General features: G+C 45.0%; 1 protein-coding gene and 1 long non-coding RNA gene across 2 annotated transcripts; both read right to left on the bottom strand.

The window, feature by feature from the left end:
- Nucleotides 1–2,664: 2,664 nt before the first annotated feature.
- On the bottom strand, nt 2,665–14,552 carry MDK (midkine). Its single transcript, XM_072118804.1, has 5 exons — nt 14,377–14,552; nt 7,059–7,138; nt 5,886–6,047; nt 4,788–4,943; nt 2,665–2,943 (listed from the first exon to the last, which is right to left on the bottom strand). Exons 2-5 carry the CDS (start codon nt 7,135–7,137, stop codon nt 2,918–2,920), a joined length of 423 nt encoding a protein of 140 aa, XP_071974905.1. The 5' UTR covers nt 7,138; nt 14,377–14,552; the 3' UTR covers nt 2,665–2,917.
- Nucleotides 3,111–4,771, bottom strand: LOC140071262 (uncharacterized). Its single transcript, XR_011849100.1, has 2 exons — nt 3,313–4,771; nt 3,111–3,267 (listed from the first exon to the last, which is right to left on the bottom strand). It is a non-coding gene; the product is annotated as an uncharacterized lncRNA (long non-coding RNA).
- Nucleotides 14,553–14,949: the final 397 nt, after the last annotated feature.

Genomic DNA, 14,949 nt, shown 5'->3' on the forward strand with positions numbered 1-14,949 from the left:
TATAGTAGATGGAGATCTAACTGCTGTGACTCTTTTTCCCCCTCCCTTTTCCATTGAGGTATATGGTAGATGGAGTCCTAGCTGCTGTGACTCACTTCTCCCCCTACCTTCTCCATAGACCCCTATGGTAGATGGAGTCCTAGCTGCTGTGACTTACTTCTCCCCCTCTCTTCTCCATAGAGGTCTATGGTAAATGGAGTCCTAGCTGCTGTGAAATAAAACCGCCTTCCAATACCCCCACATAGTATTCTGCCCCCTTCCCACCCTTTCCTATGCCCGTATTGACACCCACCAACCTATAGTGGCCACCTACTGGGAGAACCCCTCCACCCCTCCTAATACTTACCCATCCTCATTCCCCTGCAGCAGTTCTCCTCTTTGCTTTAGTGATGGAAACTCCGGCTCTTCTTAGTGAGCTGGATCATTAGGCTCCGCTCTGTAAGAGCCGGCTCGGCTCTTCTGGCTCCTGAATGGCTCCCTATTAACAGTCCAGCCAGTCACCACACTCCACTTTAAACCCGTTTTTATCGGGTTAAAGGGGGCATAGTGAGCAAATTAGGGGAGGGGTTAAATGAGTGATTGGCTCACACCAAAGAGCCATCACTACTTTGCACAATAGTGGAGCAGGGAGGCAGCGGATCCCTGCTTCACCATTATATTCAATTCAATCTACCTCCAGGGGAGGTGTGAGATAAAGATGAATTTGGGACATACTTCCTACCCCATGGGACAACAGAATAAACCCCAAATTCTGGGACCTTTTTATTGATTTATGCAAACTATGTTGGAACGTCACTGACAAGTCTCTTAGAGCAGAACTATTCTAGTTGCCCATGGCAACCAATCAGAGCACAGCTTACATTTCACCACAGCTTTTTATGAAATTAAAGCTGAGCTCTGATTGGTTTCCATGGGCAACTAGAACAGTTTTACCTCAGAAACTTCATGATAAATCGCCCCATATAAGTTTTCTCACAGCAGTAATTTACTTGTGTCCCTCTGGGGTTACACTGTCCTTCCTCTTACCAGGAAATACTTGTGGCTTTAGGATAATCGGGACGTTTCTGTCTGAAGCTTCCACAGTATCGTAGCCAAATATGTGTCCGCAGAGGCCAAATCCCCGGATTTCTAGGAATATCTCTGTTCCAACCACAGGCAGAGATGAGTCACTAAGAGAAGCTCAGTCCGACAGATGAAAAGGACTGCGGAATGTGATCACTGCGTCCCTGTGGGTGTCTGCTACGAAATCTCTCGCTGGCCGGGTGTTCCCAGATTATTAGGATCTTTGTAGGACAAGGGCACCGGGGCAGAATTAATTTACATGGGCGGAAGCATTAATGTCACCTCGAAAACAACTCATTGTGTGGTCAGGACTGATTGTGCTCCCTGATCTGTGACATTACAGTTTTATAAGCTACAGTCATATCCAAAGAGAACTTTCTCTGGCTTGTAGTTGCTTATCTGTGTGATATATGATAGTAATTGAGCTCCTCCTGCTCTACAACATGCTGCTTGCAGATAGGACACAATGTACACTCTGTACAACTCCTCCTGCTCTATAACATGCTACCTGCACACAGGATACTACATACAATCTGTTCAGATCCCCCTACGTAGATAGTGTCCTATCTGCAGGCAGAATGTTATAATATGGTCTACACCTCAAGCTCTATAACATGAAGATAGGACAACATGTACAATCTGCTCAGCTCTACCTGCTCTATAACATGCTGCTTGCAGATAGGACACTATGTACAATCTGCTCAGCTCCTCCTGCTCTATAACATGCTGCCTGCAGATAGGACACTATGTACAATCTGCTCAGCTCCTCCTGCTCTATAACATTCTGGCTGCAGATATGACAACATGTACAATGTGCTCAGCTCCTCCTGCTCTATAACATGCTGCCTGCAGATAGGACACTATGTACAATCTGCTCAGCTCCTCCTGCTCTATAATATGCTGCCTGCAGATATGACAACATGTACAATCTGCTCAGCTCCTCCTGCTCTATAAAATGCTACATGCTGATAGGACACTATGTACAATCTGCTCAGCTCCTCCAACTCTATATCATGCTGCCTGGAGATAGGACACTACGTACAATCTGCTCAGCTCCTCCTGCTCTATAACATGCTGCCTGCGGATAGGACACTATGTACAATCTTTTCAGCTCCCCCTGCTCTATAGCATGCTGCCTGCAGATAGGACACTATGTACAATCTGCTCAGCTCCTCCTGCTCTATAACATGCTGCCTGCAGATAGGATACTATATACAATCTGCTCAGCTCCTCCTGCTCTATAACATGCTGCCTGCAGATAGGACACTATGTACAATCTGCTCTGCTCCTCCTGCTCTATAACATGCTGCCTGCGGATAGGACATTATGTACAATCTGCTCAGCTCCTCCTACTCTATAACATGCTGCCTGCCATGGGCCCCCTATAAGACCATGTAATAAAAGTCAAGAATAAAACACCATTTCTACAAATTCAAACTGTACATTTAATTAAAAACAACAAAAAAAACCAACCAAAAAAGTAAAAAAAAAAAAAAGAAATCTCCTAAAAAACACGGAAATATGAAACCACGTACATTACGTATAGGAAGAGGGGGGTTTATATACTTGGGGGGGGGGGGGGCGATGCATTCAGAGATCAGACAGGACTGTAAGGTGGAGGCTCGGAGGATAAGTCTAAGTTTGTCAGAGGAGAGATAAAGATTCTTTTCTTTTTACACTTTTTTTTTTCTTTTCTTCCTAAAGACATTTAGTGATTAAAAAATAGAAATATTGGGAGAGGGAGGTCAGGGTAGAGTGCATGTCGGAGATAGGTTTTAAGGGGCTTCTGCAGATTCCATTATTCTTGAGGATGTTGAACCCATGGAACGTTCTGGGGGCTCCGGCTTCTCATCTTCTAGTCCTTTCCTTTACCTTTTTTGCCTGGAAGAAAAAATAAATTGCTTTATGGAGTCTTTTTCCATAACGAAACAGAACAATAGCCCCCCCCCCCCTTCCCCCTCCCCTCTACTCAACCCTACCACGATCTCCCACCCACAACTCCACCAGTTTCTTCCAGGCCTCATCAAGGCCCCTAGGACCTCATCTGCCCTCATCTCTACTTCTTCTTGACCAGGACCACCAAGGACCTCATCTGCGCTCATCTAGGTCTCGTCTATTCTTCTTCTTCTTGACCAGGACCACCAAGGACCTCATCTGCTCTCATCTAGTTCTCATCTCTTCTTCTTGACCAGGACCACCAAGGACCTCATCTGCTCTCATCTCTTCTTCTTGACCAGGACCACCAAGGACCTCATCTGCTCTCATCCATGTCTCATCTCTTCTTCTTAACCAGGGTCACCAAGAACCTCATCTGCTCTCATCTATATCTCAACTCTTTTTCTTCTTGACCAGAGCCACCAAGGACCTCATCTGCTCTCATCTTGGTCTCATCTCTTCTTCTTCTTCTTCTTGACCAGGGCCACAAAGGACCTCATCTGCTCTCATCTATATCTCAACTCTTTTTCTTCTTGACCAGAGCCACCAAGGACCTCATCTTCTCTCATGTAGGTCTCATCTCTTCTTCTTCTTGACCAGGGCCACAAAGGACCTCATCTGCTCTCATCTAGGTATCATCTCCTCTTCTTCTTACTGACCAGGGCCACCAAGGACCTCATCTTCTCTCATGTAGGTCTCATCTCTTCTTCTTCTTCTTCTTGACCAGGGCCACCAAGGACCTCATCTTTTCTCATGTAGGTCTCATCTCTTCTTCTTCTTCTTGACCAGGGCCACAAAGGACCTCATCTGCTCTCATCTATATCTCAACTCTTTTTCTTCTTGACCAGAGCCACCAAGGACCTCATCTGCTCTCATCTTGGTCTCATCTCTTCTTCTTGACCAGGACCACCAAGGACCTCATCTGCTCTCATCTAGGTCTCATCTCTTCTTCTTGACAAGGGCCACTAAGGACTTAATCTGCTCTCATCTATATGCGATCTCCTCTTCTTCTTGACCAAGGCCACCAAGGACCTCATCTGCTCTCATCTAGGTCTCATCTCTTCTTATTCTTGACCAGGGCCACCAAGGACCTCATCTTCTCTCATGTAGGTCTCATCTCTTCTTCTTCTTCTTCTTGACCAGGGCCACAAAGGACCTCATCTGCTCTCATCTAGGTATCATCTCCTCTTCTTCTTACTGACCAGGGCCACCAAGGACCTCATCTTCTCTCATGTAGGTCTCATCTCTTCTTCTTCTTCTTGACCAGGGCCACCAAGGACCTCATCTTTTCTCATGTAGGTCTCATCTCTTCTTCTTCTTCTTGACCAGGGCCACAAAGGACCTCATCTGCTCTCATCTAGGTATCATCTCCTCTTCTTCTTACTGACCAGGGCCACCAAGGACCTCATCTGCTCTCATCTAGGTCTCATCTCTTCTTCTTGACCAGGGCCACTAAGGACTTAATCTGCTCTCATCTATATGCGATCTCCTCTTCTTCTTGACCAAGGCCACCAAGGACCTCATCTGCTCTCATCTAGGTCTCATCTCTTCTTATTCTTGACCAGGGCCACCAAGGACCTCATCTTCTCTCATGTAGGTCTCATCTCTTATTTTTCTTGACCAGGGCCACCAATGACCTCATCTTCTCTCATCTAGGTCTCATTTCATCTTCTTGACTAGGGCCACCAAGGACCTCATTTGATCTCATCTTGCTCTCATCTCTTCTTCTTCTTCACCAGGACCTCCTAGGTCTTTTATAAACTTTAACATAGTTGATAAATGGGACTTACCTTTGGTTTTGATCTTGATGGAGCACGGTTTGGAGGCCTGCACGGTTTGCTCACATTCTGCATTGAATAGGGCCTTCTTCAGGGTTCCAGAGCGGTTCTTCACACCAGTCTCGGCATTACATTCACCCCAGTTCTCAAACTTGTATTTGCAGTCGGCTGTGGAATAGGAGACAGAGAAACGTAAGTTACACAAGACCACGATCAGTTATCGCATGAGAATCCAAAGTCTCTGAATAGTCATGAATAGTTAGTATTGGCCATGGAGAGACAAGTAATCCATATCCTTGTCTATGTTTTTAGTAGCAGCAATTCAATGCAGAGACTGAGCTAAGATATCAGCAGGCTAAGTGGTGGGTCTGCCTCTCACAGCAACCCAGCAGTGTGAGAAAACACCCTCAGTTCACTTGGAGAAGCTACAATGCTGAAATATAAATCCATATTTCACAGTCCTGCTGCTACTAACAACCCACCCAGATTAGATGAAGTTACTATCCTGAATATAAATCCATATTTCACAGTCCTGCTGCTACTAACTACCCACCCAGATTAGATGAAGTTACTATCCTAGAATGTAATTCCATATTTCACAGTCCTGCTGCTACTAACAACACACCCAGACTTGAAGAAGTTACTATCCTGAATATAAATCCATATTTCACAGTCCTGCTGCTACTAACAACACAAAGCTACAATTACACATCTCTCCAGGGACAATACCAAAAACTGACAGAGCACAGCAATGTGAGGATTCACTCCCACTGCACATGGAGAAGCTACAATCCTGGAATATAAATCCATATTTCACAGTTCTGCTGCTACAAACTACACACACGGAGGTATGATTACACAGATCTCCAGGGACAACACTTGACACTGACTGCACAGAGCACAGCAGTGTGAGGACACACACCCAGTGCACATGGGGAAGCTACAATCCTGGAATATAAATCCATATTCCACAGTTCTGCTGCTACTGACAACACAGACAAAGGTTTGATTACACATCTCTCCAGGAACAATACCTGATCATACTTTGATCTCAATCTCTCCCTATCTACAAAAATAATTTAAAAAAAAAACCCTACATAAATTTCTCACCTCCGAATGGTTTCTTCCAGTTGCAGGGCACCTTGCACTTGAGTTTACGAGTCTCCTCTTTGCATGTTCCTTCCCGGGTGCCTACACCACAGTCTTTGCTATTTGGGACGCAGGCGCCCCACTTCCATTCTGCGCAGTCCGATGTTCCCTTCTTACCTTTGTCTGTTGAGTACAATACAAAATGTAAAAAAAATTAAAAATTCTACAGAATTCCTAAAATTTTTAATTAAAGATGCTGGAAAAAATTTAAATAATATAATGTTCTTAGGTCTTAAAGGGAACCTGTCACCAGGATTTAGCTCACTAAACTCCAAGCCCCCTCAGGTAGGGGATAAAATATCCCATCCTTTATGTGAAATCTCACCCATTTGCCTATAAAACTCCCCTAATTTCAGGCAAATATGACTCCTCTATGAAATGAGTCAAGCTTAGAGGTTGCAATTCAAACGCCCTTCTCTTTTGTTCTATAGCACCTTGCTCTGTGCTTGTTGTGGCATTTTAAAGATACAGATCTCAAATTTCTAATCGCATTAGACTTTAGCTTTGTGAGCTACAGAACCAGATATACAGACAGCTAAACAAATAGTTGGAAATGCAAGCTGCAGATAAAAAGCCAGTTCCTGACTATTTCTTAACTGCCTGTATGTCCAGTTCTATTGTGCACAGAAATTCAGAGCCTGATGTGACCTGAAAAGACGAAAGTGTTATCTTTAATATGACACCAGCAGCATGTTTGTAGGTGCTATAGAACCAAAAGGAGGACGGTTTGAATTGACACCTCCCTGCAACCACTGTGAATAGTCACATTTACCTGATTTTGGGGAAAAAATAATAGAGGCATCTGAAGGCACTGTAAATTTAGATTTTTGATTTAGATTTCTCATAAAAGAGGGAATTCTAGAAAGGACATTGCATACCTTACCCGCAGGGGCTAGTAGTTTAATAGGGTTGAATCTGATATCCGATCTCACTTTTGTAATGCTAGTCTAAAGATGAAAGTCTCATCTTTAATATGACACCAGCAGCATGTTTGTAGGTGCTATAGAACCAAAAGGAGGACGGTTTGAATTGACACCTCCCTGCAACCGCTAAATATGACTCATCTCATGTGAAGAGTCACATTTACCTGACTAAATTTTAATCTACATGTAAAAGTAAAATGACAGGTCGCACCTTTTTTGTTCTTAGCAGCCTGAGAGCTCACAGCGAGGATGGCCACCAGCACAATGACACACAAAGCTCGCAAGTCCATTCTGTGGAGACAAAACGAAAAGCTGCAAATAAATAGAAAGTTCCTGATTCATAATGCAGAAGCAAACCTCATATTCTTTGTAAATTTCTCTGGTTTAGCACGGATGGGTTTCAATACCTGCGATCATCTGTGATCTGCATGGGTGCCTGGCAGAGAGTGTTCAACTTCCCTGCAGTGCCCCCACAGGGGAAATAAAGTATTACACAATTCTTATTCAAATCAATATATATATATTTTTTTGTTGGATTATTGCGCTTTCCTGAAGATCAATATTAGATCAGTTTGGATCGAACATCCGACAGCCCTTATCGGTCAGGTCTATAGCCCTTATCGGTCAGGTCTATAGCCTCAGATTTGGGACGGAGCCAAAAACACCGTTCTGCTCTCATCACTTGATTTAGTACAGCTATAAAAAAAACGGAATGATATTTGCACGACACATGCAAAAATCACACCTATTTTTTCTTGCCCCTCTGCAGATAAACATCCAGGTAGTGAAAAATATGGGAATATTAGTTGGCTTGGATCCAGATTTTTGTAATGCTCCGGCCATTGAAAACTAGACACAATCTCTGGTAAACAAGAGACCTGATCTACATATACAATGAATCCACCAGTCACTTGCAATTCTCACTTTGTTTTTGGGCTGAGCCCTAGCTGCTGTGACTCACTGCACCTCTCCATAGACTTCTCCACCTTCTACTCTCCATAAACTTCTCCACCTTTCCATCTCCATAGACCTCTCCACCTTCCCCTCTCCATAGACCTCTTCACCTTCTTTCCATAGACTTCTTCTCCTTCCCCTCTCCATAGACCTCTCCACCTTCCCCTCTACATAGACCTCTTTACCTTCTTTCCATAGACTTCTCCTCCTTCCCCTCTCCATAGACTTCTCCACCTTCCTCTCTCCATCTTCCCCTCTCCATAGACCTCTCCACCTTCCCCTCTCCATAGACCTCTCCTCCTTACAATCTCCATAGACCTCTTCACCTTCTCCTTTCCATAGACTTCTCCTCCTTCCCCTCTCCATAGGCTTCTCCACCTTCCTCTCTCCATAGACCTCTCCTCCTTCCCCTCTCCATAGACTTCTCCACCTTCCCCTCTCCATAGACTTCTCCACCTTCCCATCTCCATAAACTTCTCCACCTTCTGATCTCCATAGACCTCTGCACCTTCCCCTCTCCATAGACCTCTGCACTTTTCCCTCTCCATAGACCTCTGCACCTTCCCCTCTCCATAGACCTCTGCACCTTCCCCTCTCCATAGACCTCTGCACCTTCCCCTCTCCATAGACCTCTGCACCTTCCCCTCTCCATAGACCTCTGCACCTTCCCCTCTCCATAGACCTCTGCACCTTCCCCTCTCCATAGACCTCTGCACCTTCCCCTCTCCATAGACCTCTGCACCTTCCCCTCTCCATAGACCTCTGCACCTTCCCCTCTCCATAGACCTCTCCTCCTTCCCCTCTCCATAGACCTCTCCACCTTCCCCTCTCCATAGACCTCTCCACCTTCCCCTCTCCATAGACCTCTGCACCCTTCCTTCTCCATAGACCTCTGCACCTTCCCCTCTCCATAGACCTCTGCACCTTCCCCTCTCCATAGACCTCTCCACCTTCCCCTATCCATAGACCTCTCCACCTTCCCCTATCCATAGACCTCTCCACCTTCCCCTCTCCATAGACCTCTATGTAATCTGAGTTTCTATAGAATTCAGGAGAGATTTAAGAGTGAAAAGCAGATTCGGAAGGAAGTAGAGTGAACAATAGGAGACAAAGTAAGTGAAGAAGGAAGCAATTCCCTCTGATAAGATGGATTACAGTGATTCTTGTAGTCACTTGAGCTATTGATTTATGCAAAGTCTGTAGAATAGGTAGTGACGATAGGGGAAGCTATATACCCCCCCCCCCCCCCCCGGCCACTTTTGATGTCTTTTGATGTCATTGACCAAGAAGCCATCAGACCCTTGTTCCTGCCATTCACTTGAAACAAGAAGACTCCTTCAATGCCGAGCAAAGTCTTGAGTAAGACGTATTTATCCTTACAACAGAGGCCTATTGTTCTCCATCAGACACCAAGTGCAGTGGATTTAGAGCTATGGCGGCCTCTTATTATGTATGCACCGACACTAAAGCTACATCACTGTTTACCAACCCTAGAATTACCCTCGAGAGCCAAGAGCCAAGAGCCACCCCACCCCAAATGTCCTACTTCTGACCTAGATCCATCATCTAGATGTCCCAACCTTAAGTCCATCATATTTGTTCATTTTTGATGTGGTTACAGAAAACTATGAAAAGTATGGACCTTCTTGTGGTCCTTCACACAGTGACCCTTGAAGGGGTTTCCATGAGACGGAACATTGATTCGACAAGTCATAAAGGTCTAAATTTGGCCGAACAAAGATAACAAATTCTAACAACTTATGGAAACTGAGGATCGGGCTTGGAGAAGTTTGGTATGCCAACAAGCATTTGCCAACAAGCATCGAACACATGATCTGGTGGACCAGCCAACATCAACTATGTATGGAGACCTCAACAATTGCCCAGGAAGTGGTGGTCCTGTTGGTGGATGGTCATTCTCCATCCATGGAGGCCCCCGAAACAGAGAAGTGGTCATGGGAAATCAAGAGGTTTTCCGTATTAGAAGGACTTTGATTTTCCATTGGTGACCAAGTGTGATCAGGTCCCACCACTGGAGCTCCCTATGATGAACCAAACGAAGAGGCAACTTCAACTAGTGGATCATTTCTCCACCACTGTCAGACAGACGTGTATCACGGTCCAGTATCTGATACCAGACCCAATGGATATGGGGGTCACCATGTAGGGTTCAGTGGGGCAATAGAACAGATAAATGCCCTCGTCCTTTCCTCCTACTTATGGGTTGGGGATAAACCGATCCAAAAAGTGATGTTCAAAACCAAGACTTCTCCACCAATATAAAACATTTAAAAGGGATACGGCCATTTACGGCGTAGTCACATGATGATCTATATACAGGGGTGTATTTTAAAGTGCAGTCACACTCAGCCCTGGAGTCTTAGGGAGTCCTAAAGTGTCCCGTTCCCATATGAGGAGACCAATATATAGTTGGGGACCTGGTATTTTGGATTTGTTATCCAGTAGCGTTAAAGGGGCTCTCCAGTCATAGCAAGTTAGACTTGTATCCACAGGATGGGGCCTAACCGAATGATCATGGGGGTCGTATCCACAGATGAAGATCACTGCACTTGTCTATCTCTGTCACGCCATAAAGATGAACGGAGCAACCAGCACATTCAGGACTGGCTGCTACAGTCATCTCAAGTGCAACACGGGTACAACAGACCCCTGTTCTTGTGATCCGTGGGGGTCCCATCACAGAGACCCCACTGATAAGCTAGTGGATACCCCTTTAAAGAGACCTACTAGGAGATCCAATCTATTGAACCTGATCCTTCTTATGGGATCAGTAGGACATTGCTGTGGTGACAATGCAGCACTGGTGGCTGGGGATGCATGTACTTGTCTGCATAGAAATCTTACGGAGAGAGTCATAGCTGCAGGCTATGTTTTCTTACAGGACTACCCATGTAAATAAATGGGTGACCCATGAAAGGTCAGGCCCCCGCCCCTTGTTTTACAGCTTCACAGTCCTGTTTTCCCTGACATCTGTTGTGTGTAGACTTCTAGTACCTTGCCCTGTACAATGCTGGGCTAACAGCCCCAGGCACATTCCAGCCACAGGACCCAGCATGGTGCTTACCCCAGGGGGCAAATTCCCATCTGGGACCTAGATTGGTGATTAGAGAGTCACACTGCAGCCGGCCATGTGCACACAATTCCTAATCCTGGGGCTATAACAGCAATAAAACAGCACAAAGGACAAGAACAACAAACTAGGGAGACGTCTCTGGCAGACACAGGGGTGTAGCAGAGCCGAGGTTGTTACATGAATGGAGACTATATGGTGATGTAAGGTATAGGAGAAACGCAGCTAAATCAGAAAAACCCAACACTGCTACATATAATAAACTGATTATTACTGTAATAATATACGGTATACAACCTCTCGCACTTATGATCGGTGGGTTCCCACCGTTTATTTGAGGTGCCAAATTTGACTTTTTAGAGGTTTTAAAGTCAGCAGCAATAGTGTTGGTGGTGTTGGCAGCCAGGGCGATGGTGGTGCCGGCAGCCAGGGGGATGGTGGAGTTGGCAGCCAGGGTGATGGTGGTGTTGGTAGCCAGGGTGATGGTGGAGTTGGCAGCCAGGGGGATGGTGGTGTTGGCAGCCAGGGGGATGGTGCCGGCAGGCAGGGTGATTGTGATGTTGGCAGCCAGGGGGATGGTGGAGATGGCAGCCAGGGAGATGGTGGAGATGGCAGCCAGGGAGATGGTGGAGATGGCAGCCAGGGAGATGGTGGAGATGGCAGCCAGGGAGATGGTGGAGATGGCAGCCAGGGGGATGGTGGAGTTGGCAGCCAGGGTGATGGAGGAGTTGGCAGCCAGGGTGATGGGGCAGTTGGCAGCCAGGGGGATGGGGGAGTTGGCAGCCAGGGTGATAGGGACTTGGTTGCCATTACCCTAGCTGCCAACTCCACTATCACCCTAGTTGTCATCATCATGGCTGCCAACACCACCATCAGCCTTGCTACCTACTCCATCATCACTATGGTTGACAACTCCACCATCACTATTGCAGCCAACACCACCCTCATCAGGGGGCCAATGTAGTGATAGCTGTTGTCCATCCACTGACTCTCTAATATCACATGGGGAAACACTAAATTTAGAATTCTGTAAACACGGTCACCTGTCGTGAACTTCTCTCCTATCCAGTTGCAGCTGTGTCCATCACTAAAGACAGGAGTTTGGAGCACAGATGAATGTCTCCGATTGTGTCACCATTTGGAAAAATTCTTAGTCTACAATTATAGTCTCTACTATTGACTGTGTCTTCCACTCCACAGGAATCCATGCACAACATCAAAACATTGATTCCAATCAGGAGCGTGTAATACCTTCTATGCCCTGTGGTGGTGCTGTAGCAAAACTAAGCAGTTGATTCTGAGTTACCGCAACAATCACTGCTGATCAGTGAGGTTCCCAGTATTTTGTGAACATATACAGGAGGCCAATTCAACCAATAGAGATGGTTCACCACACTAACCCCATTAAAGGCTTTTTAGGGCCAATTTATTCAAATGCCAATGTTATCTAACATCTATCTATCCATCCATCTTCTATCATATATAAATCTATTAGGATTTTTTCTTCAATCACTGGGAGAAATGCAACATGGAAAAACTCTTAAGGTTTTTATACAGTAATAACTAACACTGCACCAAAAACGGCAAAGTTTTTCAATTAAGTTATTCCTTTCCTGAGATTCCAAGCAATAATAATAATAATAATCCCTCATGGATATCTATAAAAAATTATCTTCTTGGTTTTAGCTCCTGCACCCCCAGGCAACAAAGTAGTTAACTTTTTTTAATAATTGAACTCTTAAAATCTTCTCAATCCCCGAACCCTCCATTTCCCCCCCCCCCCCCCCTTAAAGTCAATAATCTAATGTTAGCGTTGGCCGAGAGCCACAACTTCTGTGGATTTTCTACACACACAGGATCCAGGAGCCGCATTTCATGTCATGTTCCAGTCTCCAAATTCAGGATTACGCATTAATTGCCCAATTAACTTTAACTGGATCGCGGCGCTTAAGGAAATGGGGGACTCGCGCTCGATGGGGAATCCACAGGTCGAGAGCGTTTGGATGTCGGTCAAATACAACATATTAAAAGCTGCATAAATATTTGAGAAGCCACAAGAGAGAGTTTAATGGAGTTTAATGGAGTGGGGAAGAGGCGACAAGAGGGGGGGGAGGGGGGGGAATACGTAAGAGAATGGGGGGGGGGGGGACTTAGAGGAGGTGAAGATTTGCGTAATGATATTTCCAAGCCAAGTTAATTTAGGGCACTTGTTACTCTTTGGACAGAGAACAAAAAGCAACACAAAAATTCTAAGAAAAAAAAGTTCCATATTCCCACTTTACGCAACTTTTTTACTGCTACTTATAATATAAGTCATCAACCCATTCCATAGAGACTCAAAAAATCCACAGTTGGACCAAAAAATCTAAAGTTTTCTCCAAATGACATCACATCCACATTTCACATAAACTTAAAAGATTTCTAAACATTAGAAACTTTCTAATTCCAGTTCACATTTTTTTTGGAAAATTGACATTAAAATTAGAGGAGTTAAAACTTAAAAAAAAAAGAAAAAAAATAGAAGAAATTCTAACTTTTTAAAAAGAAAACTTCTAAATCCAAAAGTTTTTGAAACTTTTTACAAGTCGATTCACTTGGTAACGCTGCAGGTCCCCCCTTCCCCTCTAAGATTTCGAAGAGTGAATATATTCTTCGCCTCCCCAGGGGGTTCACTTCTGGATAAAGTGGGTGGAATTTGAGGGGAGCATTCTTTTGTAGGTACCAGAATAAAGAAGGTTTTTGTCCCCCCCTCTCGCCGGCTGCTTGGAGCGATCGTCCTGATTTATGATTTATACAACCGCTTTTGTCATTTAAACGATGCCAGGGGCCCTCGAAAAGGGGGAACGACGGGTACGAGGGGGCATCTAGAATGCATTCCAGCGCACAAAGAAAACTTTTAGAACTTTTTAGATACAAAGTATTTTTGCAAAAGTTTATATTTTTTTTTCCACTCCTTGGTACCAAGTTCTTCACCCAGCATCCTTCATCTTGCCCTCTTTACCTCAATACCTTACAAGACTACTTCTACTCAACTCTTAACTCCTCCAATAACCTCCTCCAGCAGTTTGATAGTGGTGGTATGTTATTAGGCTGGGGGGGTTATTTGGTCATCTCTGGGGTCAAGACCCTTGTGACCTTGAGTAAGTGCAACTAAGGAGGGGAGGTTGTCCTGGAGGAAGCATCTTGTTCGGGCTAGTCAGATGCATTCTTCTCCTCCGCTCAATGAGGCTTTGATTCGTTCAGAATTTTAAGATCTGAGGGTTGACGTTCTTCTGCCCAAGTTAATAATTGTCCCACACGAGAATATTTCGGAATGAATGAAATTGCTACAATTTCAAGGACAATGGATAAACCTTAAAGGAACAAAATGTTCTCCTCTATACCCAGAGCCCTGAGCATCTCCAAGGGTTCTAAACTTCTCCAAACTTTTTGGCCCCTTCCCGAGTTCCTCTGTTGTCTAGGACAGAAGGAGCTTGGATCTTACCTGTGCCTCGGCTCTGGTCTCCTGGTCCTGGTTATGTGTGGAGTAGAAGTACAGGCAGCAGAGAGCACTGTGTTCTTATCTCTTCCTTTGTGTTTCCCAACTAGTTTCAGCTAGTTGGACAGAAACCTTTCAATTATCTGCTCAGCTGACACCAGTAGGGAGTTTTCCCAAACTCTGCCCAGCTCCAACCCTCCCCCTAAAGTATAAAGAAGAGGGGAGGAGGTGGTGGTGGAAGGGGAGGGGTGGGCTATACTAGCCATTTCACATTAGCCAGCTGTGCCAAATCTGGAGGATCTGGCTCTATACCTAGAAGACCTAAGCTTCTAAGTGCTGGAAGGTGTATGAGCCCTCCTCGAAAACTGAAGACATTGGGGGACATGCATGGTTTAACCTCTTACTTACCAGACACAAAACTTCAGATGACTGCAGAGAACTAATTCAGGAAAGTTACATTAGTGTTGACCCGGAACTCAAATAATTGTAGCTAATCGAGCGGAGTTCACAATGAAAATTTGGTTTGGTAGAGTCACGGTCGGGTCAATGTGCACGTGTCATTGTCTAACCACCAATGGA

The sequence above is a fragment of the Engystomops pustulosus genome, chromosome 7 (assembly GCF_040894005.1).
Source record: "Engystomops pustulosus chromosome 7, aEngPut4.maternal, whole genome shotgun sequence".
Lineage (NCBI taxonomy): Eukaryota > Metazoa > Chordata > Amphibia > Anura > Leptodactylidae > Engystomops > Engystomops pustulosus.

What these genes read in the sequence shown, in the direction of transcription:
- MDK (XM_072118804.1), bottom strand. Translation starts at nt 7,137, where the DNA reads ATGGACTTGCGAGCTTTGTGTGTCATTGTGCTGGTGGCCATCCTCGCT. An exon ending in GGCTGCTAAGAACAAAAAAG is followed by an intron (nt 6,048 to 7,058) that starts GTGCGACCTGTC and finishes TGTACTCAACAG; the next exon opens with ACAAAGGTAAGAAGGGAACA. An exon ending in CATCAAGATCAAAACCAAAG is followed by an intron (nt 2,944 to 4,787) that starts GTAAGTCCCATT and finishes TTTTTCTTCCAG; the next exon opens with GCAAAAAAGGTAAAGGAAAG.